The following is a 24,629-nucleotide window of genomic DNA, read 5'->3' as shown; positions in this document are numbered from 1 at the left end:
ACGGTTGCTATGGTTACAACACAATGGAAGACGGGACAGAGAGAGAGGGAGAGAGAGAGAGAGAGAGACTCAGGGCTATGGTGGCTCTAGATTATCTGTGTTTTATGTGATGGTAATTAGTCTGTCTGTTTGTTTATGTGAGTATTTATTTGTTTGTGTTTATATTTGTGTACACAGATTTGTGTAAACAGCTTACTGGGCTTCCCTGCCTGCTTCATATCAGTACAGATACAATACTGCCAACATTACCAGTAGTGATAATACACACACACTCACACACATAATCCACACCAGGATTAAAATATTGAAAAAATAAGTGAAGAGACAGGAGAAACACACACACACACAGAGAGAGAGAGAGAGAGCTGACTGTGTTTAGTTTGAACCAGAACTTGTTCAGTCCTTCAGCAGAAGCAGCTCCAGTTTTTCTCCACAAACTCACTGCAACCCCCCAAAATCCCACCCTCCTCAACACACACACACACACACTCTCTCTCCCTCACTCTCTCCACTCCTCTTCTCTTCCTCTCTCTTTCTCTCCATTTCCTCTCCTCCTCTTTCCTCCACAGTATGTAAATCACGCCCCCCTTTCCACACACTCCCCTCCCAGGAATTCATGAAGAAAGCAAAGAAGAGGGAGAGAGAGTGAGAGAGAGAGAGAGAGAGAGAGAGAGAGAGAGAGAGAGAGAGAGAGAGACAGCAAAGAAGGGAGAGGGGAAAGAAAGGTGAAGAGAGAGAGAGAGAGACAGCAAAGAAGGGAGAGGGGAAAGAAAGGTGAAGAGAGAGAGAGAGAGAGACAGCAAAGAAGGGAGAGGGGAAAGAAAGGTGAAGAGAGAGAGAGAGAGAGACAGCAAAGAAGGGAGAGGGGAAAGAAAGGTGAAGAGAGAGAGAGAGAGAGACAGCAAAGAAGGGAGAGGGGAAAGAAAGGTGAAGAGAGAGAGAGAGGGAGAGAGAGAGGGGGGGGGAGAGAGAGGTATAGGAGTATACAAGTCAAGCCAAGCCGTCTTGACAGAGAGAGGGAGGGGAGAGAGAGAGGTGTAGTGTTATAGGGGGTGTAGTGTGTTACAGTGTAAAAGGGGGTGGGGTATGCGAGTGCATCATCAGTGTGTGTCTGTGTGTGTGTGTTAGTGTCCAGCTGTACTGTGTGTGTGTGTGTGTGTTTCTCCTGCAGGAGCTGCGCGGTTTGCAGTGGCGGAGCTGCAGGATGGGAAGCTGATCCACGGCGCCCAATGCATGCACGCGCTGCACGCGCACGCGTGTGTGTCTGTGTGAGTGTGTGAGAGGGGGTCCTCGTGCAGGAAGAGAAGGAAGAAAAGAAGGAAAAGGCTGTGCGTAGGTAAGAGCAGAGAGAGAAAATGGATGCTCCAGTCCCTCCTCCTCCTCCTCCTCCTGCTCCTGCTCCTGCTGCTGCTGCTGCTCTTTGTGTGTGTATGTGTGTGTGGAATATGTGTGTGTGTGTGTGTGTGTGTGTGTTTTGTGCTCGTGTGCTAGCATCAGGCTAACGTGCTGTGCGCCATTCCGCTGCGACTCGTTTTCTTCTCCTCCTCCTCCTCCTCCTCCTCTGTTCTTCTTCCTCTTCTTCTTCTTCATGCGGGGGGAAGCGGTTGTGGAGCCCCTCTGCACGCGCGGGGTTCAGCATGTCTGCACGCGCAAGAATGCACAACCGGTGTGAGTGTATGTGTATGTGTGGGTGTGTGTGCATGCGTTATATACAGAGGTATGGGGAGACAAAGCTATATATATATATATATATATATATATATATATATATATATATATATATATATACACACAAAGATACGTGAGAGTGTATGTACGTCACGTACAGTACGTGTGTGCATGTGTAAAAGACAAAGCTATTCATTGTGTGCGTGTGTGTGTCTGTGTCTTAAACATACAGGTGTGTTTAAGGTGTATATAGGTGTGTTACAGTGTATTTGTGTGTGTAACAGATGTCTTTTGGGTTGTGTGTGTTACAGAGTGTTACAGTATCTGTTGGTCTATGCGTGTTATAGTCACATTTATGTTTAGGGTGTATGGTGTGTTACAGTCAGAGCTATGGTTATGTGTGTGTTACAGTCAGAGCTATGGCTGTGTGTGTTACAGCCAGAGCTACTGTTGTGTGTGTGGTGTGTTACAGTCAGAGCTATGGTTATGTTTGTGTTACAGTCAGAGCTATGGTTGTGTGTGTGGTGTGTTACAGTCAGAGCTATGGTTATGTTTGTGTTACAGTCAGAGCTATGGTTGTGTGTGTGGTGTGTTACAGTCAGAGCTATGGTTATGTGTGTGTTACAGTCAGAGCTATGGTTGTGTGTGTGGTGTGTTACAGTCAGAGCTATGGTTATGTGTGTGTTACAGTCAGAGCTATGGTTGTGTGTGTGGTGTGTCACAGTCAGAGCTATGGTTATGTTTGTGTTACAGACAGAGCTATGGTTGTGTGTGTGGTGTGTCACAGTCAGAGCTATGGTTATGTTTGTGTTACAGTCAGAGCTATGGTTGTGTGTGTGGTGTGTCACAGTCAGAGCTATGGTTATGTTTGTGTTACAGTCAGAGCTATGGTTATGTTTGTGTTACAGTCAGAACTATGGTCGTGTGTGTACATGTGTTACAGGCAAAGTGTTACAGTATATTTTGATCTGTGTGTGTTATAGTCAGAGCTGTGTGTGGTGTTCGAATCAGAGCTGTGTGTGCTACAGTCAGAGCTATGTTTGGGGTGGGTGTGTACATGTGTTATAGACAGAGTGTTACAGTATCTTTTGGTCTGAGCGTGTGTTTCACATGTTACAGCCATAGCTATGTTTGGAATGTGTGTGTACATAGTGTTTTACAGTCGGAGCAATGTGTGTGTGGTTGTGTTACAATTAGAGCTATGCTAGTGTGTGTGTGCGCTATGCTCAGAGCTGTTTTTTGTATGTGTGTTACATTCAGCTAAGTGTGTGTGTATTACACACAGAGCCATGTTTGTGTGTATATGTATGTTACACTCAAAGCTATGTTTGTTGGTTGTGTGTTACACTCAAAGCTATGTTTGTGTGTGTGTGTTACACTCAGAGCTGTCTTTGACATTGGGACTTTATGAAGGATAAAAGCTCAATGTTAGCCTGCTCTGTCTGTACCACATTGACCTCTGATGTGTGTTGGGGTCACTGTCCCAATTGTGGCCATATTTCAACCGTCTAGCTGATGGTTTAAGGTTGAGGTTGTCCTCCTTCTTTATTATTCCACTCACTTTGTGCTCCAGGCCCCAGGGCATCATACTACTACCACCATGTTAGTACCAACAGTTGGCACAATGTTATTGGGGTTGAATGCCTCATCTTCACTTATTCAGACATCTTTGTTTCATCTGACCATAATATTTTTCTATTTCCATGTGGTCAGCTGCAACCTTTAGTCGAGCTTGCAAATCAGTTGTCTGAACACTCTTGGACTTTACCTTTGTACTGTATGTTGGTCAGTCCAATAAGTGCCATCCAACAAACCCTTTTTATGTTAGCACAGAGAAGCTGCCCACTGTAGTCAATCATGACCACTAACAGGAAGTTAGTCCACCATGACGATCATGCCCATAATAAGTGTATGTAAACTTCCAACTACAACTGTATATTTGGGAACACAGTCAGCTATGTTTGCTGCATGCGTGTGTGTATGTTACAGTGAGAGCTACGTTATGTGTGTGTTACAGTCAGAGCTATGTTTGTTACAGTCAGAGCTATGTGAATAATAGCCAGAGCTATGTTTGTTACAGTCAGAGCTATGTGTGTAATAGCCAGAGCTGTGTGTGACAGTCAGAGCTATGTGTGTTACTATCAGAGCTGTGTGTGTAATAGCCAGAGCTGTGTTTGTAATAGTCTGTGCTGTGTGTAATAATTAGAGCTATGTGTGACAGTCAGAGATATGTGTGTAATAGTCAGAGTTGTGTGTTATAGTCAGAACTTAGTGTGTAAAAATCAGAGCTGTGTGTGTAAGAGCCAGAGCTGTGTGTGTAAGAGCAAGAGCTGTGTGTAACAGTCAGATCTATGTGTGTAATAGTCAGAGCTATGTGTTGCAGTCAGAGCTATGTGTTACAGTCAGAGCTTTGTGTGTAACAGTCAGATCTATGTGTGTAATAATCAGAGCTATGTGTGTAATAGTCAGAGCTATGTGTTACAGTCAGAGCTTTGTGTGTAACAATCAGATCTATGTGTGTAATAGTCAGAGCTATGTGTGTGATAATCAGAGCTGTGTGTGTAGTAGCCAGAGCTATGTGTGTAATAGTCAGAGCTATGTGTGTAATAGTCAGAGCTATGTGGGTAACAGTCAGGGCTATGTGTGTTACAGTCAGAGCTATGTGTGTAACAGTCAGGGCTATGTGTGTTACAATCAGAGCTATGTGTGTAATCACCAGAGCTGTGTGTGTAATAGTCAGAGCTGTGTGTGTAATAGTCAGAGCTATGTGTGTAACAGTCAGGGCTATGTGTGTTACAATTAGAGCTATGTTTGTAATAGTCAGAGCTATGTGTAACAGTCAGAGCTGTGTGTGTAACAGTCAGAGCTATGTGTGTAATAATCAGAACTATGTGTTGCAGTCAGAGCTGTGTGTGTAACAGTCAAAGCTATGTGTGAAATAGTCAGAGCTATGTGTGTAACAGTCAGAGCTATGTGTGTAACAGTCAGAGCTAAGTGTGTAATAGTCAGAACTGTGTGTTGCAGTCAGAGCTATGTGTGTAATCCCTAGAGCTGTGTGTGTAATAGTCAGAGCTGTGTGTAACAGTCAGAGGTATGTCTGTAATCCCTAGAGCTGTGTGTAATAGTCAGAGCTATGTGTGTAATAGTCAGAACTATGTGTAACAGTCAGAGGTATGTGTGTAATCCCTAGAGCTGTGTGTAATAGTCAGAGCTATGTGTGTAATAGTCAGAGCTGTGTGTAACAGTCAGAGGTATGTCTGTAATCCCTAGAGCTGTGTGTAATAGTCAGAGCTATGTGTGTAATAGTCAGAACTATGTGTAACAGTCAGAGGTATGTGTGTAATCCCTAGAGCTGTGTGTAATAGTCAGAACTATGTGAAACAGTCAGAGGTATGTGTGTAATCCCTAGAGCTGTGTGTAATAGTCAGAGCTATGTGTGTAATAGTCAGAACTATGTGTAACAGTCAGAGCTGTGTGTAACAGTCAGAGCTATGTGTGTAATAGTCAGAACTGTGTGTAACAGTCAGAGCTGTGTGTAACAGTCAGAGCTATGTGTGTAATAGTCAGAACTGTGTGTTGCAGTCAGAGCTGTGTGTGTAATAGTCAGAACTGTGTGTTGCAGTCAGAGCTGTGTGTGTAATAGTCAGAACTGTGTGTTGCAGTCAGAGCTTCATTACACACATATTCTGATCTCAAGTAGGTTATAATGCAGAGTCGGGTTCAAGCTGGTAAAGTTTTATTCAATTCTTGCAAGTGAAGCAGAGAAACTCGACATGAGAGCCGCTCTGCAGTGAAGACTAAAACAGATTAGCTTGTCCAGAAGAATGCTGCCAAAATGTCAGTTTTGCAATAGGTTGTTTTCCAGGGTGTTTCCTGGGTGGCTTCATTTTTTAGGGGCAGTGGTGGCTCAGCAGTTAGGGCTCTGGGCTATTGATGACAGAGTTGTGGGTTTCGATAGATGGGCTCCCCAGGCGCCACAGCAATGGCTGCCCACTGCTCCGGGCATGTGTGCTCACTGTACACTGGGTGTGTTTCACTGGTGTGTATGTGTGTGTTCACTTCACGGATGGGATAAAAGCAGAGGCCAAATTCCATCTGTGTCCGTCACAAATGGTATATAAGCTTGTCTTGTCTTGTCTTGTCTAATCGGTCTTTGTAATGAGCTCCCATGAGTTTATCACTCACTGCCTGTGTTAGCTGTTAGCTTCATTAGCTGTAGTTGACCAATATTTTTTGCCCACAGCAATACAGGGCATTGACTGGCTTTCTCCATGTTTTAGCTGAACAGACAGAGATGAGGTAGAAGTAATATGGGGCATTGAAGACTGACCGTAGATTAGTGTAAAACACAGACAAGGGTCTGGCCCAGGGTGCTGCTTTTCAAATAGGTTTTTTTTAGGTATCTATGCTGCTTTCCTGTGCCAGAATTATGGTAAATATGAGTTCCTGACTTAGAAGTTGTTTAGAATGGATACTTGTGCGCATTCATTTAATCTGTAATCTGTTTGAATTAAATCTTATATAGAACCGCGCTATCATCCTTTTATCCATAGCAAATTGACTAGCCTGCTAGTCCCTCTATCACTACCTCATTCGTGACCCCTGCTCAATTTGTGAATCGGGTAGCCACAGAGTCCGTGGTGGTGGCGTTGCTGCCCTCGTCCTCCCTACTCCTTGCTGGGTAGCAAGGTAACGCTAGCACTGGGTAAGCATGCTCAGCCAGCCAATGTGTGACTCTGGGTTGCCAACCTTGACCATTTGTTGAGCCAGCGGCATCAACCAGCATTAATGCACCCTGAGCTTTTGGGCTCCACTTACAACACATATTTAATACATATATAGCTACAACAGTGAGCGGAGCAGGTATCTAGCTGACTGGCTAACGTAAGCTATTCTACACTGGACCACCCTCCTACTGAACAGGACATGACTGTCCCATTCAAAACTCAAAAGTAACATTAACTCTTTACGGCCTTGGGATCAGCTGTGGGCAGCACAGATTGCTACTGGCTATCCGATCTGCGTCCCCTGCTCAGGTTGCACAGCGCATGCTCGGCACAAATCAGGTAGGGGACGTGAATCAGGTAGCCACACAGACACTCGGGACATGACGCCCCGTGGGTGGGTGGTAGAATCGAGTTCACTAGCATCACAACGCTGCACTAATACTCATGTGCTGATGCCATTGCTGTAATAATTAGTACTTATATTCCTACGTATTTCAGTTTAGTAAGAAAAGGGACAGAAAAGCCCACCTGGCCAGATCTCTGAAAAAAAGGAAATGGTGTATTATGTCTTGTGTTGTAAAAATGTCTTCAAATTCTGCACATCAGCATTTGTCCAAGTTGACATGATTGTCTTAGCGTGAAAGCTATGATGTTGGAGGGGCTGCGTGTGTGTGTTTACTATAGCCAGCTCTGTTTGTGGTGTATGTACAGCATGTAGGTGTGATACAGACAGCTATGTTGTGATATATGTGTGTATTATAGACTGCTGTGTGTGTGTGTGTGTGTGTGTGTTTGATACGCGTGGACTCCAGCCAGGCTGCTGGACTGATGAATGGAGGTTCACCTGTAGACAGGACTCTGGCAGCCTGTATTGTGTGTCATTGGGATATATTACCTTGTCTACACTGTAATTGGTCCACAAATACGCCTGATGCGATATTTATGGGACGTCTGCAAGGATGTGTCGGTATGTGTGTGTATGTGCATATTCTGAGAAGTATTACTGGACGTCCTTGAGTATACATTAGAACCACTGCTGTTCATGTCGACCCGGCAGGTGTTAATGTAACTATGCTGCTTTTTTTTGGCAGTGCAGATGAGTGCCTGGATCAGATTGTTTGTGCATAAACAGCAGCATGTGTGTGTGTATGTGTGGGTTTGGCGCACGCTGCAGATTTGTTTGTATACACTCACCATCCGTGCTGCTGTCTCCGTCATGAACACACTAGCCTGGGTGTAAGAGTGCGTTTATTTCTGTAAAAGCTTTGCTGAATGTACTCGCACGCTTTTACAAGCCTGTCCGTATTCTATATATAGTCTCATTCAGTATAAATGAAGTGTGTGAGCGTGGGGGGAGGTGTCTTCGAGTGTGTGTGTGTGTGTGTGTGTGAGAGAGAGAGAGAGAGATGGTGTTGGGGTGGCTTTGCTGGACTGAAACTGAAGTAAATCTGTACATCCTGTATTAGTAAAATGCACTGTTAAAAATAAAGGAGCTGCAAAGGGTTCTTTGAGCGATACCATAGAAGAACCACTTTTGCCTTCATAAAGAACCATATGTTCGTTATAATGGTTGATTATGAAGAGCCTTCACTTGATACAAAGGGTCTTTACCTATTTAAAGGTTCCTCACACTTGCGTAACAAACATGGTTCTTTATGGAACCAAAAGTGGTTCTTCTATGGCATCGCTCAAAGAACCCTTTGTAGCATCTTTATTTTTAAGTGTACGTGCTTATGAATGAAGCTTTAGGCCTCACCGTCTTTCTCACTGCGAAGATGTGCAAATCCTCAGATGCCCTGGAGTCTTTTAGTCTGCTCTGGCTGATCTGAGAGCAGGAGTGTGTTGAGGGTAGATCTCACAGCAGTAGTCTGCAGGTCGCTAATGTCACTCTGACTGGGATGAAGGCAGCTGGATGCTTTCTCCTCACAAACGGGCAGAGCAGTACTGCCCAACAAAGATTTGGTCATTGAATCAGTGTTTAAATGATGTGATGTTAACAGAGATTGTGCACTGGGGGATGCACTGGGTTTTAAGGGTGGAAGACAATATAGATTATATATGCAGCAATTGTAATTTTCAATTCTGCTTTTCTGCATAAGAAAATCTTTAGCTTGTAAAAGGCTTTTTTTTAAATATATTTTGTAACAAAGATTCATCCTGAAGTGTAAATAGTAGTGTTAAGTGGCTTCTGGTCATGTTGTAAACAATGGCTAAGGCTACTGCCCTTTCTTACATACACCCATAATTCAATAAAACGAGAGGGAACACAGGGCTAAACAGTGGACAGATTTACTCATATCTGTAGTTAAAAATGGGAAACTTGCTAATGTTGCTAATGTTTAAAAGGACTTAGTGGGAAGAATTATACCTGCCAGCTTTTTTCTCCTCCAGAATGAAGCTCAGTAAGTGCAGTTTATTTAGTCTGTCCATTTAGAGATGCTCTGCTTTGCAAAACCCGTGACCAATATGAATGATGGTGCTCCATCCAATACCTTTAGGATGAGTTTGGGAGTTGGGGATGAGGTGGGGTGGTGATCATCCGACCTCCTGACCTTACTAACTTTCCTGTCGCTGAATGCAATCAAATCCTCACAGCAATAAAATTGCCAAATCTAGTAGAAAGCCTTCTTCCCTGGACAGTTGTCCCAATACTTTTGTCCATGTAGTGTATATGTAGGAGATTATAAGAAAATATCTGAACAGAACTATTTTGATATAAAATATTTAAATATTATATTATTAATATATAAATATCATGAGGTCTGTGGAGCGGTAAACAGCGCCGTGCGGCAGACGTGCAGGGTCACACAAAGTCCAAAGTTTTTTAATTCTGTGAAATGCGCTTAGGCCAAGACAACCTAGATATTGGTCCATGTTGGAGGGACTTCCAGACATGTTAACTGTTGGCTGTGCTTGAAGTGAATGAAGGTTTTTGAGAGGGGTAGAAGACCGGCGAGCACTCAGTTAAACTGTGCAGGCGGACGTTTGTTAACGCTACTATTCAGAACTGAACGTGACGGCGCAGTGACAGTGAGATGACCCTGTACGGTGGCTCTTGTGCGGTGCACAAGTTTAAGATGGATACCACTAAGTACTGTATCATTCTCAAAAACACAGTATCCATTTTTAATAAATAGTTTACATGTAAAGTTTGATGGCAGACAGTGGTTCAGTGCATGACAAAAAAAATGACAGTATATCGTCTTGTTTACAGTATTGTTTACAGTATTGCAGTATAACACAGTATACTGAATTGTAACCCCTGTATCAAGACACATATCGTATCACCAGGTTCTTGCCAATACACAGCCTTACTAGGTGCCCACCTGAAACATTGGTGCAGTGTGACACTTTGGGTTTGGTAGCAGCCGTTCTAGCAGTTTCACCCGTATCTCAAAAGTGTAATTTATCAAGTTTGATCAGCGGCAAAGACGCTGCCTGAATCATCAGCACCAGTTGTTACCCGTCTCCTGCTGTGTGTGAATCTGAATAGATGTTGTACCCTAACTGCACTGTGCTGTGAAAGTTCTCACCTGCTTCCCTGCTGTCACTTCTGTTCTGTGGTTACAAATCCACAAAGCATATGTGATGCTTGTAGTGTTCAGAATATTGAACATATATATTGAACAAATGTATTGCTTTTAATGGATCAGGTTCAGAACCAGAGCCCGGACCGGAGCAGTTCAGTGTGCTGCTGTGAATTAACACCCTGAAACACATCAGAAATACATGCAGAGATTCTGTTTTTTTAGCAATCAATGGAATTAAGACACATGCGCTATATGTCCAAATGTTTGTGGACACCCCTTCTAATAAATGAATTCAACTGCTTTAAGTTGCACTCATTGATGACACAGATGTGCAAATGCACGCATACAGCTTGTCTAGTCCCTGTAGAGAAGTTTTACCAATAGAATAGGACTCTCTAGAGCAGATAAACATGGACCTGTTGACACCATGCCTAATGCGATGGTGATGCTCCATCCAATATTGGGATGAGTTGGGGATGAGGTGGGGTGGTGATCACCCGACATCCTGACCTCACTAACTCTCTTGTCGCTGAATGCAATCAGATCCTCACAGCAATAAAAATGCAAAATCTAGTAGAAAGCCTCCTTCCCTGGACAGTAAAGACAGTTACTCCAACAAAAGCAGAATGGACCCGTTTTAATCCCCTTGATTTCAGAAGAAACAATAAACAAATGAACAGTTGCCCCAATACTTTTGTCCTTGTAGTGTATTTGTAGGAGATTATTACTATTACTGAAATATCTGAACAGAACTATTTTGATATAAAATATTTGAATATTATATTGATATATTATGTTTAAAAGAATATCTAGGTAATAGCACTCTTTGTGGAGAATGTTTAGCCTGCTCCATACCAATGAATGTGTGTTATAAGGAATAGTTCCTATAGTTCGGCTCGCATGTGAATATTGTGAAATAGTTTTACTGCTGCTGTTAACATTTAAAGTAATAATTCCCTCAATCTCAGCTCAGAGTTGCAGTGAAAACACACAGGCAGGGAGTATAGCAGCGGAACTACTAAGGAGGACTAACACAACACAAAAGGCAAACGGCCCTATATCTCTATTTATGACAAAAGCAATACATCCAGCATGGACACACATCTGAATTGACCTCACTTTGCTATTCCAGAGGAAAGTAACACTGATATTTGCCTCCTCTTTTTTTTGTACTTTTTTTGCTGATCCAAAAAATAATACGGATGTAAAACCTGTAATACAATGCGAACCGTCCGTTTTGTGATCCGTTACATTCCCCCCCCCAACTAAACTTATTATTTTAAGAAAACACTTCAGTATTTACCTAACATTAAAAAAGAATGTAGAGTACCATCTCCCTATATTTTGTTTTTGTAGTATTTTACACTCTCCCTCTTTCTTACAGATGAATGAATTAAAACAAAACAAAAATAATCGAATAAAATATGAATAAAAATACAGAGAACACATAAAACTATCGATGACCTGGTGATCCTCGTTATAAATTATTAATATCTGAATTTGGGTCAGTTGGAAGTTTCAGCTTAGTCACTAAATGAGTGGAACATGTATTTTAAAGGCTACATTCACAAAGCAGGTAAAAGGGCCCAAATCTAATTTTCTTAAGGTTTTTAATGTGACCTGCATATGAGACCTTTGCCTCAGCAGTTCATGCTGCTAAACTGGTGCGCATGCAGGAAGGAGCAATGCTTCATGTGAGATTTACGTATCGATTTCAAGTCCACATATCAAAGTGGCCCAAATCGGAAGTGAAACTGTTAGATTCAGTGTTTTTTCACTGTGTACATTGCCACACAGATAATACGTCTGTGTCACATATGACGGAAATGCGGGATTTGGGCTACGTAGCCATAGTCAAATCAGGCCAGTTGACCCCAGTCTACATAGTGACGCTTAAACAATGCTTTAATACCGTTACAACGTAAGCCAGCAAGTGTCCATCTTCATATTTTTAACCTTAACATGGTGTTAGGTTACACTGTAGTGAAAATAACTGATAAAGACGTTATCTGTTGTATATCTCCACCAGTATTTGAAGTCGAGGCACTGTGACTGGCTGTGCATTACCTACATCCGAGGGTCCTATTGACCAAACGTTCTCGCTTCCTGGGAGGAATGGACCCTGTGGAGAGGCAGCGATGAAAACCAGAACCCACAAAGACCCGGTGAGGATACTGCTGCATACTGATAGTATATCAGCTGTGTTTACCACTTTTGGTTTAGTTTTTTACCTTGAGGTCCTGCCACAACATTTAGATGAGACCAAGCTGCTGCTATGCATTTAGCAATTTAATGAAATCTTCTCTTCTGCATACTTGTTAGTTTTTATAGTTTTTGTCAGTAAACACTTGTATATACTGTAACACCTGAAATAACACTAGACAACTACATAAATACATTTCTTTTATACATTTAAATAGAAAACTTTCATCTCTGAGAGCAGAACCTGACCGATAAAGATGGTGGACGAAACCTGATCTATATGCAGAATGATAGAGCAAGCAATGCGCCAGCCAGCCAACAGGACAAACTGAATTTTTTCCACTAGTTTGATGACAAAGGAAATGGTCCATACTGACAAACTGGGGCTTGCTAATTAGCCCATTATCTCTAGTTTCATGGGAAAAAATGAATCCCTGTCCTGCAAAGAAGAGAGAAGCAGCAGTGCTTTCAGGACAGCATTGAATTTTACCCAGCAGGACGGGTTAAGATGGCAGTTTTACCATTAAAATGTCAAACAGTAGATTTTAAAAATGTAGCTTTGATTGTGACTATGCTTGCACTTACAGCTCAAGTCCATTTCAGGCCTTACACCCACTAATACAGTGCTTTCCTGTTTCTTTTTCCACCCATTCACCCGCTTACCCTGGGTATGGCTGCAGATGCCCGTGCGTAGCGGGCGCAGGAGGGGGGGCAGTGAGGAGAGGAGGGGCAGACGTCCTCACCCCAGCCCCTCTCGAGCAGAACGGACTGAAAGACAAACGGTGAGACTTCCTTCTCTCATGTTTTTGCGCTCCCCATCCTAACTCTTCCTTTTCTGCATTGTTCGATAGCTTGATTATCCCAGTCTGTCCACCCTCGTGCTTTCATCTCTTATTATTTCCTGCCTTGTCCTTCTCCCCTTTCTGTCTAAAATCCTCTCTCCCTCCCTCTTTTTCTTGCCTACTTCTATTTGCTTTGTTTTTCTCTCTTCCTTTATCTTTCTCTCTGATAGCTTCATTCTTTCGACATGTCTTTTCATTGCGTGGATGAGTTGGTGCCAAATCCACAATGTCAGATCTTTATGTTCTTTCATCTCTTAACTAAAATGTATGCAAGCAGAATTCGAGGCTTTGTATGACTGTGTTTTCTCTGTTTGCATGTAACTGTGTATCGCCTTTGTCTTTGATTCTAAATATAAGCCTGCCTGGCACTCTTGATTAAAATGGTTTTGGGGGTTTAGCAGAGAGCCGCGGGAGAGGAGCTGGCTGTGGGATGCTTCAGCAGGCGCTCTCAGGGACACGATTCGTCAGAGAGTGAGGGAGAGGACCTTGTACCTCCACCCAAGAGACAAAAAGTTCAGGTAACATCCGGTACAGTTATATCTTTTTAACAGAAAATATATATATATTTTAATTGTATCATCGTAGTTTTACCTCAATATTTGTAATTTCTGTTGCCAGGACTCTTTGTCTAATGCCCCGACTTCAACCCATTCAACTGAGACCCCAACTTCAGCCCCAAACCCAACCTCGTGCAACAGCCAATCACGGGAGAGCGACAACGAGGATGGCCAGTCCCAAGGAAGTCGCAGCTCAGTTGGAGGAAGCCTAGCCAATAGCAGCAGCAGCATTAGTAGTGGGCGGGACATTGATCAGGACAATCGGTCATCCTCCCCAAGTCTCTCTGCATCCCCGCTGGCCAGTCTGGATTCTGAGTCGGACTCCCCGGACTCACCGAAGCAAGGCAGTAAGACTAAGGACGGGGGAGCGTCTAAATCCGGAGGGGAGGAAAGAAGGGGAGCAGGGAGGGGAGAAGATAGTGGCACTGGGGAACGCAAGGATGGTGAGGGTGGGACAGAGGCAGATTTATCCTCGCTGAAATCGCCATCCTCCCTCTGTCCTCCCCATCGTGGGGATTCTGCAGGTGTGCCTGTGAGCGATAGCGGCAGCAGGAAGCCGTACTTCTCACTAGACTCCAAACTGCCAATGAAGATGGAGTTCTCCGGGCCCGTAGGCAGCGAGTCTCTGCACGGCTGCAGCCGCATCAACCCCAAAACTGTCTCACAGTGTGGAGGCAAGACGGGAGTGGGAGGGACAGAGTATCCCCATGGCAACCCTAGCGTTAGCCATGCACCCCCACTCCCTCCTCCACCTGCTCTAAAGCCTCTAGAGGCAGGCCAGAGCATTCCAGTTGACATTAAAACAGAGAAAGCAGAGAAGTGTGACAAAGCCGCCCCGCCCTCTCTGCTCCCACAGGCTGGCCCCTTACCTCAGCAAGCCCCACCTCCTCCACACACGCATCACTACAGTCCCACTACCTGGTCAGGTGGCCATGTCTCCACCTGCCCTGGCAGCTGGGGATACACACGTTACCCAGGCGTTCACCATGCACCTCCTGTGCAACAACAGCAGCTGCCCTCTGTCTACAACCCCCCTTCATCCAACCGTCACCAATCTCACCCCCCTTACCTGCCTCATCCGCACCCCCATCCACACAGGGAGTACCTCCCTAGGTATGGTGGTCCGGTCGAGCGGGAAAGGTCTGTGAGGGAGTTTGGGATTAAAGATGGTGCTGCTAGCACAAACAGCTGTGTCAACACCTGCAGCACTGGGGCAAGCGGTGCCAACCTGGGTCGGGACTTTGGAAATCCAACACCTAGCCAGAACCGGGACTACGGAAACATTGGGCCTCCGGCACCAGGACGGGATGGACCTCCAGGAGTTCGGGATTATGGTCCAGGCTTTAGAGAACGGGATGTTGGGAGAGACTTTCCTTTGCCAAATCAACAGCACCTAGCACAGAGCCGTGAGTTTGGACCCGGAGGGGCAGCAGGGGGAGGGTGTCATCCCAGAGATAAAGAAGGCAGATGGGGAGAGTTTGCAGGGCAGATCAGAGAAACAGGAGGAAATAGTAATTCCAGTAACAGCAGCCAGGGAAGTGTTAGCACCCCAAGCACTGGTTTGCCTTCCGGGCAGCTGCTGAGTCGCGATCCTCCCAATTCACCCCAGAACAGCTCAGCCCACCCGCCTTTGTCCACTTCGAACTCAGTCACCCCAAACAAAGACTATCAGTCTTCAGCAGAGGTCAGTGTGCAGCAGCCCGGGCAGGGGCAGCCCTCTCAAGCCCCCTCCTCCGGAACAGACGCTCCCCCCACAGGACACTTCTTAAGGGATTACCCCCCTCCAGGGGCACCCCCTTCATCTGTCCCTCATCCTGTTGCATCCAGAGAGTACCCCAGCCCAACCGCACTTGCTCCAAATCTTGGTCGGGAGTATGCAGGCGGACCCCCGGTTTCCCACCCACCACACTCACACTATGGGATCCAGTCAGCCAGCTTGGCCATGCAATCCAGAGAGCGTGAGAGAGAACGAGAGAGAGAGAGCAGTGCTCCAGCTGCCCTCTATCCCAGTCGCAGTCATCCACCATCTCTTTCTCCATCCTCGTCTTCCTCTACACACGGACATCCGACTTCCACCCCTTACCCCCCTCCACCTCTTCCACCTCACCCTCCCACGTCCCATGGCCAGGCCCCGCCCCCTTCCACACTTGCAGCCAGTCATTCACGCCCAGGCCCATACCCCTCCTCCAATCAGAGTCCGCCAACTCCCATCTCTCCACTCCCTAGCCCCTCAACCAATCAGATGGGAGGATTCCCTCCATTTCCACCAACCTCAGCCCCTGCAGCGAACGTACCACTTCCTGCATCAGGTGCGGTCACTTCATGTCTCACTGGCTGCAGACCTGCTTCCTATCATGGCACTTTAAACAGTCACGCCCCTTTTAGCAGCTCTTACCATAGCAGCGGTAACAACAGCAACGCTATGCCGACTAGCAATACGAACAGCGTCATTCCCAACAGCAGCAGTAGCACTAACAGTCACGTGCAGTTGCACTCTCCTCAGCACTCGAAAATTCAGCCCCATCTCTGCAGCTCTACCCAACCGCCTGCAGCACCGCCCACGTCCGCAGGAACAGACGGCCACTCAGATTCGTCTTCTTGTCCTTTGCCGCCTCCCGTCATAAAGGAGGAGCCAGTAGAAGAAAGGGAGGAGACAGAGAGCCCGCCCTCTGTGCTCAGAAGCCCCTCCCCAGAGCCGAAACCTGTTGACATTCCAATTCACGCCAGCCAATCAGCTCGGTAAGACAGAATTTGAATGTGTTACTATTAATTCAAAAGCAAGAACAAAAATAAGCTTCAGGAACGTTACCTTCTAAAAACCAAAGCCAGAGTAAATTGACAACAAAAACAGCCACATTTAGAAATTTGTGAACAAAGGAGTAAAATATCTTTTGGTTTGGATGGAAAAATTGGGCTTCATCTGCAATACATAGAGTCACAAACAGAATCAGAGAAAGCTTGCTATTCACATTAACCAAAAACCAAAGGACTCTAAACACATGGATGCACTGAGACTTCTGTATGCAGACCAAAGTAAAACTGGGGTGCATTTCTGTCTTAGCCATCATACAACCACCTCTTGACATGAGCTTTCATGTCCTCCGTGGTTTTTCGGTCCACTTTGCTGAGCGGTCAGTGAAATTTAATCTCTGCAGTGCAGCAGTAAGCTACTGACAATCAATTCGGCCTATAATTAATTATCAGAAAAACACAAGGGACCAGCATGGTGATGTCCTTCCTGATACAGCAATACGGAGCCAAGAGGCTGTGTCTGAATCCCTAAAGAAAAGAGAGAGAGAGAGAGAGAGAGAGAGAGAGAGAGAGAGAGACACATGAACTGTGCTGCATTCAGACCAGTCTTTCTAGGGGAAATGCTTTTCGTCCAGATTTTTGTTTGTTTGAGGTAAACCTTACTGTTTGCATAAAGCATAAACTACTGTACGTGATGCTGATAGTAGGACAGCAAATAATCAAAAACAATAGACATTCAGGCCATATGTGCTTTAGTAATCTAGCCGCTGGCTGTTTGCTAGCGAATATGTTTGTTGTCTAAAGTGATCTTTGAGGGCTGAGAAGGATCAGGTTGTCGAATCTGAACTTGACTGGGATGGTAGACGACGTCCTCGTGTTTTGTGCCACTGTATCAGGTTCCATGCCAACCAGCAGAGCACACATAAATGCATTAATGATTTGGAGCAAAAGACAAAATGAACACCTATCTCTGAATGATGTATCTTGAGGAGGCTGCCCTCCAGAACCATTGGCACCCTAGGTAAAGATAGACTATATGGACAGATGTATTTGAACACCTGCTCATAGATTCTGTCTTTAGAAATCAAGCATATAAAAAAAAATGATCCTGCTTTTGTTGGAGTCATTGTCTCTGTCCCTACCCTTTCTACTGGATTTTGGAGCATTGCTATTAGGATTTGATTGCATTCAGCAACAAGGGCATAAGTGAGGTCATGATGTTGGATGATCATCACCTCAGTATTGGATGGTGCATCATCATTCCAGAGAACACAGTTGCACTTCTCCACAGCTCAATGCTGGGGGCTTTATGCCTCCTTAGCCCATGCTTAGCATTAGGCATGGTGCCAATAGGGTGCTGCAGAAGTCCCATTCCATTGGTAGTACTTCTCTACAGGGACTAGACAACAGTGTGTATGTGCGTTTGCACATCTGTGTCAGCAATGGGGTGCAACTTAAAACAGCTGAATGCATTAGAAGGGGTGTCCACAAACATTTGAACATATAGTGTATCTTGTTGTGTCTTTAGAAGAAGAAGCCCAAAAACATTGGAGTAATATCAATTGTGTACCCTACTTATGCCAAGAACCTTCTCCTATAATGCTAGATGGAGACCATTTGATATATGAGACCATCTCTCCATTCAGTCCACTTCAGTCCTTGCTCATGGATCTCTTCAGCTCAGGCCATGTTTTCTGAATGGGGTGTAGGTCAATTGTCTGGTATTGCCACTGCAAAAGCTTGATTCAGTCAAGTGAAGCATTTTTGTGTGAATTGCCCATCATTGTCCTGCTGAAAGACCAACTATAGCAGCCTGGGCCTTCTGGAAAATGCAGCTAGATTTGGATGTCAAATGTCTTCATATTTGATGAAGCCCATGTTCCCGTAACAAGATTCTCAGAGCTTTTCCACAGTAACCAGTGTTCACGTCAAGCCGATAAGCAACATTTGCTTTTACCAAGGGCGCCTATGATTCTGGAGAGCACTGACAATGATGTAAAGAATCTGTGACAACAGTAAAATGACAGTAAAAATTTCATCTCTGCATTTCAGGTTTCACAGGGTACTTGATCGAGGCACTGGGAACTCATGTGCCCGCACAGATGTTCTCTTTGTCCCGCTGGACGGTTCTAAGCTTTGGAAAAAGAGGAATGAGGCCATTGAGCGGGCCCGCAGAGAAGTGGAGCAGAGAGCGCGGGATCTGCGGGAGAAAGAGAGGGAGCGGGAGAGGGAGAGAGAGAGAGAGAGGGACCTGGAGAGACACTTGCAGGTAAACAACAGAATGTGGCCAGAGTTTTAAGTGTAGACTAGAGGGCACACAGTTTTATCATTAGCATAAGGAATTTGTACCATGGCAATAACTGGACAATATGTCTTGAATTGTATTGTCATTGATTATTTTGCTTTGTTGATGAATATAAAGACCTAAAAATATAATTAGTATAATATTATAAGTATATAAAGTATAATAGACTATTACATAAAGCTTTTACAGAGTTAACAACAGTACATATACTATACAGCTATACTCAGCTATACTGAGCTAGCACTAAAAGTCATGGAACAGATCAGCGCACAAACAACTGTTAGCTATCATATGTAGAGAAAAGGGGGGAAAGGAGAAAAGGGAAGAGAGTGAGTTGAAAGAATAAGATACAGGTCTATGTTTTTCATTTCCCATATAAGCCATAAAAGGCTTATGAGCTTTGGCTTGTTTTTTAAAAAGCTGAGAAAGCACAAGGCCCTTTTTGCTAGTTACAGCAACTAAGGGTTGGACTGGATAACCTGCTTTCTACAAAAAGATGCACTATATGCCCAAATGTTTGTGGACACACCTTTTAATGAATGTATTCAGCTACTTCAATCTGCATCCATTGCTTACAGATCAGTGTCACGGCTTGTTGAGGCCCTGTAGAGTATTGCCAATATAATAGGACTCTGCGGGCAACCTGCCTATTGCCAGACGTGGGTTATACAGCCCCACAGCAGTGAGCTGTGTTCTCTTTAATGATGGAACTCTATCCAATCTTTTTGGGATGAGTTGAGGAGTTGGGAATGAGTTGGGGTGGTGATCCTCCAACATCCTGACCTCATTATAGCACTTGTCGCTGAATGCAATCAAATCAAAGTGTATGTGTGTTTGTTTGCATGTGAATGACCATAACTTGAGGACTGTACACAGTGTACTGATTATGTTGTGTATTTCATTATAAATGAAGGCCTCTTTCCCTTTATCGCTCTTCATGTGTCTTTCTTTCTATCTCTCATTCTCTCTCACTCTCCTTCTTTCTCTTTTCTTTCTCTCTCAGCAGAAGGAAAGTAACTGCAGCACTAGTGCAGGTCTGGCTGCTGCAGGTGCGCGTCAGGGCTCCTCTCTCTTCTTCTCCCCTCCCTCCTCCATCCTTCTGGACCCTTCCTCGTCCTCCTCTTCTTGCGTGAATCCGCCACACCCCGCTGTCCACCCACAGCAACATGCCGCACACCATGCTGCCCATGCCCACTCCCTGCATCCCTCCCTCCCTCATTCTATCCCCCACTCCCTGCTGCTGCCCTCCATGGCTGGGGGATCAGCGGTAATGGGAGGCCCCCAGGGGCACCTGGGGATCGGGCTCGGAGGCCCCTATCTGGGTCCCGATACACCGGCGCTGAGGACGCTAAGCGAATACGCCCGTCCCCATGCCATGTCTCCACTTGGCGCCGCCAGCCGAGCGCAGGCCCACCACCACCACTTACACCCACACCCACATGCACATGTACACCCATCACTATTTTTGCCCCAGTTCCAGAACCCAGCACTTGCCCACCCACACCATCTCCCAGCAGACGCAGCCACAGCGGCCGCAATCCTAGGCTTTCTTTACGGTGGTGGACTGGAAGGAGGCCCCGCCCACCCTGGAATGGGACCCGGACCAGGTGGGATGGCAGGGGCAGGACTAGGTGGGGTGGGTTTTCCTCATGCAGTGGCGGCCCACAGAGAGCGGGTAAAGTCCGGGTTTGAGTTTAAAAGTGAGGAGCGCATTTACGACCCGGCACTGCCACTTGCACACACACACTCACACACACACTCACACTCTCTGCTACTAGCAGGTGGGGCTGGAGGTGGAGCCCCAGCCAGTGAGGTTGCACTTTACGGAACGCCTCCGCCTCCGGCTCCGCCCCCACAAGCCATCGCCACGGCGCCAAGAAATCCAAACCCAGTCCCCCAGCCTCTTTCAGCCCCCCCAACTTCTTTGCTGCCACCCTCCCTTCCTGCCCATGCCCCCCCCACCGTAGCCCCTGCAGCTCCTGCCCCGCCCCCACCGCCTCCTCCTCCAGCCCCGCCCCCACTACCTCCACCGTCTGCCTCCTCTCTCCATCATCCCTCCTCTCACCCCACCCCTCACTCCGCCCCACAGGCCCCACCCCCTGAAGGATACTCCACCCCGAGCCGTACCCCACCCAGCACAGAAAGAGCAAGGAGTGTGGAGAGGGAGAGAGAAAGGGAGAGGGAGAGGGAGAGGGAGAGAGAGAGGGAGAGAGAGAGGGAGAGAGAGAGGGAGAGGGAAAGGGAAAGGGAAAGGGAAAGGGAGAGGGAGAGGGAGAGGGAGAGAGAGAGGGAGAGGGAGAGAGAGAGGGAGAGAGACAGAGTACTGACGGGTGGTGAGAGGGAGCGGGAGAGGGAGAGGGAGAGAGTTGTGACAGCAGTAAGCACAGGAGGAGCGAGCGGAGCAGCAGGAGGAGGTGCAAGTGGAGGAGGAGCAGGAGGAACAGCAGGTGGAGGTGGAGGTGGAGGAGGAGGAGAAAGAGAGTCTTTGGGAAGACTACAGATGCTGAATGTGACTCCACATCATCACCAGCACTCACATATACACTCTCACCTGCATCTGCACCAGCAGGATACAGGTACTCATCACACAAACACACACACATACACACACACACTCACACACAGCATTCAAATAAGAGGGTTTGGTGGGGTTGAAGCTTAAATGTCACACCCAAGGTGGCCTCTAACATATACAAACACACAGACATTTACACTCTCATTTGCATTTACACCAAAAGGATACTTTTGCTCCACACACACAAACACACACACACATACACAAACACGACAGCGCTACATCTCTAATAATTTATAAATTATAAGAAAATGCCTCTAAACAGAAATATGACTGCTATTGAATTTGTGTTTTTTGTTTGTTGTTACATTATTGGGGGACAGCGGCAGGGGGAGTGCACCCCCTGATGGATCCTCTGGCGGCGGGGGCCCCTCTGGCACGGCTGCCATACCCAGGAGCCACTCTGGGGCCTCCCATCCTCACACACCCCCTCACCGACAGCGAGGTGCTCCGACAGCAGCTCTTCGGTAAAGTGCACTTCCCACCACACACCACTTTAACACACCTGTCAACATACACTTCTCTCTCACTCTTTATGTCCTTATCTCTTTAACTCTCTCTCTCTTTGACCCTGTAGGTGGTCCGTTCCGTGAGCTGCCCCAGCCCTCGTCTCTGGGGGGCTCCATGTCTGCGGCTCACCAGCTGCAGGCCATGCAGCAGGCCCAGAGCGCCGAGCTGCAGATCCAGAGACTGGCGCTGGAGCAGCAGTGGATCCACCACCATCACCATCACTCGCTCACACAGGACGAGTATTACAGGTCAGTAAGTGCATACGCTTGCGCTCACACACACACTAGTCTATATGTAAATGTGAATGTGTTTCTGGTTTTGTTGAAAATGTCCATGTTCTTCTGTATGAGTGTAAATGCTGCTGTGCTCACCACCTAGTCTCAGCCTTAGTTGCTACACCACAAGTATTATAATTTAGTCCCAAATGTCCCAAATTTCTGACAATTTTATTTAATAATTGTGTGAAATATCATGTAATATCATATATATTTTAACAGACTGACTCTTACAATTCATTTAAAGTGATATTGGATTTATGCAAGAACATATTCTGTGAAACCAATGCTTTATTTCTATTGTGAATGCTCTAATTTTATACAGTATAAAATATAATAAAAAAACTTAATTTAAATACAATTGGTTTGACTGTTAGGACAGATATAAAAAAACAAGTAGAAAGAGCTAAAACGAATTTAAGAATTTAAATGGAAGAACTGTTGGATTAACAGTGAGGAAATAGAAGCTGCATGGAACCACCCAGTCACTGCCTAGGCAAAACCGTCCCTCAAAACTCCACACCTGTGAGGACAACACTCACTTTACAGAAGCTACAGAGTTCAGTCCCTGAGACCAGAGTATTGATCCAAGGAACTTTACGTACAGTTGGCATGTATGTGTTGACTAGTGGGAAGGGGAAAACACTAAAGCAAGGATGCAGGCAGACGGTAAAGACAGCAGCTCTTCTGTGAAACACTGTGCTAATCAAATTCCGGTAGTCTAGAAATACTTTGGAGGTTAATCCAGTGATATAATCAGCTGCACAATGTGTTAAGATATGCTTAAGTACAGTAAAACTACTTCTGCAGTGCATGACCATCTCAAAATGAAGCATCCAGTGCTAACTGCTTGTGGATCCACAGGAAAGAATTACTAGTCAACTAGTCGTGCAACCTCTAGCGCAAACCTAACATTGCCTATTCTTCAACACACACCATCATAGCAGTGAAGTATTGTGGTGGCAGCATCATGCTGTCGGGATGCCTTTTCCCCATGAGAACTGAGCATCTTAGTAAAACTGAAGGGTAGATGGATGGTGCAAAATACAGAGATATATTGTAAAACAACCTGCTCCAGTCATCTTGGGAGAAACCGCACTATTCAGCAGGTCAATGATCACGGCAACGAAGTCAAAGCAACACATGAGTGGTTGAAGAAATCAAAGGTAAATGTTCTATAAGTCATGGTCCAGATTTCAATCCAAATGAGAATTTGTAGCACTATTTAAAAAATTCATCCAACCAGCTTGAACAAAGCAAATCTGCAAGAAGAAAGGGTGCAAGAAGAAGCACTCCTAAACCATGTGCAACACTGGTAGGGACTTACCCTGACAGATTAAAGCTGTTCTAGCAGGTTCTACCAAGGACTGGTCTGAATATTTGTGCAATATTTGTGCAAGCAAGTATTTATTTATTTATTAATTTATTTATTTGATTTATGCCTGTATATTATTGTATATTGTATATTATCATGTTATTGCAAACGTCTGTTACCAGAGAATAACCCCAACAGTTTGTACAGAAGTCCCTGTAGTTACTGAATAATACTCCCTACTCCCTAATACGGAGTGAGGTTAAAGATCTGCTGGCGAATAAGGAAACAAATTTGTAAACAGATTAACCTGATGACCATATATTGCTGCTGTCAGGACAAAACGTGTCTTCAATTTATTTTTTTTTCATCTAATTCTTTCACCTTGGTGTCAAAATGTTCATAAATTACGTAAGGATGGATATAAACATATTTTTCCAGTAACTTGGTTTTTTGTTTTTCCCATAAAATTGGAAATACAAGGTTTTGTTCTGACAGCGATGCCACAGTCCAGAGTAATAGACTCACCTGTATTACTCCCTTTGCCCTCTGATTCTCTATTGACTTCTCTGACCTCTCCCATTACAGCCACTTGAAGAAGGAGAGCGACAAAACGCTGTGAGAGGGCGCTGAATGGAGATCTGAACACAAAGTGAAGAAGGGAAAAAGTGCAAATAAACAAGTGGAAGATGGAATCGTGGAAAATGAGCGCTGAAGCAGATATTGAACTCTCAGCACACAAATCACACAAACAAACCGGAAATGAACGATTAAAAAAACTCTCACAACCCAGCAGAGTGATGTTTGTTTATAACATCCTGAGAGGACCTGACTGAAACCCCTGTCAGTTTGCCCTGTCAGATGCACTGTGGGCCCGGCGGCAGGGTTTGGGCCATGGTGAAGTATATGTACAGTACATTACACCAGAAAGAATGTCTAAAGAAGAAGTTCTCTTTTATGTCTTTGCATGTAGCTAGATACGAAAAAGCCCAGTGGGCTAAAATCTGACTTTTTTTCTAGTGAACTCCTTTGGCACTCTAAGAGAGTGGGTTTGGTATTGAGTATGCATGTAATCAACACTCAGCTGTCATATTCCTTTATTTGTAGTATTGTTATTATTAATATAAATGTTGTCTGTTTGTTAATAATTATGTAATTATATAAACATATTATTTTGTGTTATTTTTTTACATTTTCATGGTATCGTTTCTTTTTTGTTTCTTTTTTTATTATTTTGAATTTTACTTGTGAAAAAATGCAAGATTCAACCTGAAGGAAGAAGAAAAAAATCTGGAAATAAAATACCATTTTTCCTAAAGGTCTTTTGGTGCGTACTTGTTCATTAACCCCTACAGACAGCCTAGGGCCTGTCAAG

The 24,629-nt window shown here is 45.0% G+C and overlaps 1 protein-coding gene across 1 annotated transcript; it reads left to right on the top strand.

Moving 5' to 3' along the window:
- The first annotated feature begins 1,044 nt into the window (after nt 1-1,044).
- atn1 (atrophin 1) lies at nt 1,045-24,572 on the top strand. Its single transcript, XM_072679912.1, has 11 exons — nt 1,045-1,336; nt 11,955-12,090; nt 12,808-12,909; nt 13,368-13,487; nt 13,588-16,265; nt 18,330-18,546; nt 19,586-20,737; nt 20,870-21,158; nt 21,481-21,624; nt 21,735-21,915; nt 23,843-24,572. The coding sequence occupies exons 2-11, from the start codon at nt 12,064-12,066 to the stop codon at nt 23,874-23,876; spliced, it is 4,944 nt and encodes a 1,647-aa protein (XP_072536013.1). The 5' UTR covers nt 1,045-1,336; nt 11,955-12,063; the 3' UTR covers nt 23,877-24,572.
- Nucleotides 24,573-24,629: the final 57 nt, after the last annotated feature.

Source organism: Salminus brasiliensis, chromosome 5, assembly GCF_030463535.1.
Source record: "Salminus brasiliensis chromosome 5, fSalBra1.hap2, whole genome shotgun sequence".
In the NCBI taxonomy this organism is placed as follows: domain Eukaryota; kingdom Metazoa; phylum Chordata; class Actinopteri; order Characiformes; family Bryconidae; genus Salminus; species Salminus brasiliensis.
This window is presented reverse-complemented; position numbering and strand designations above follow the sequence as displayed.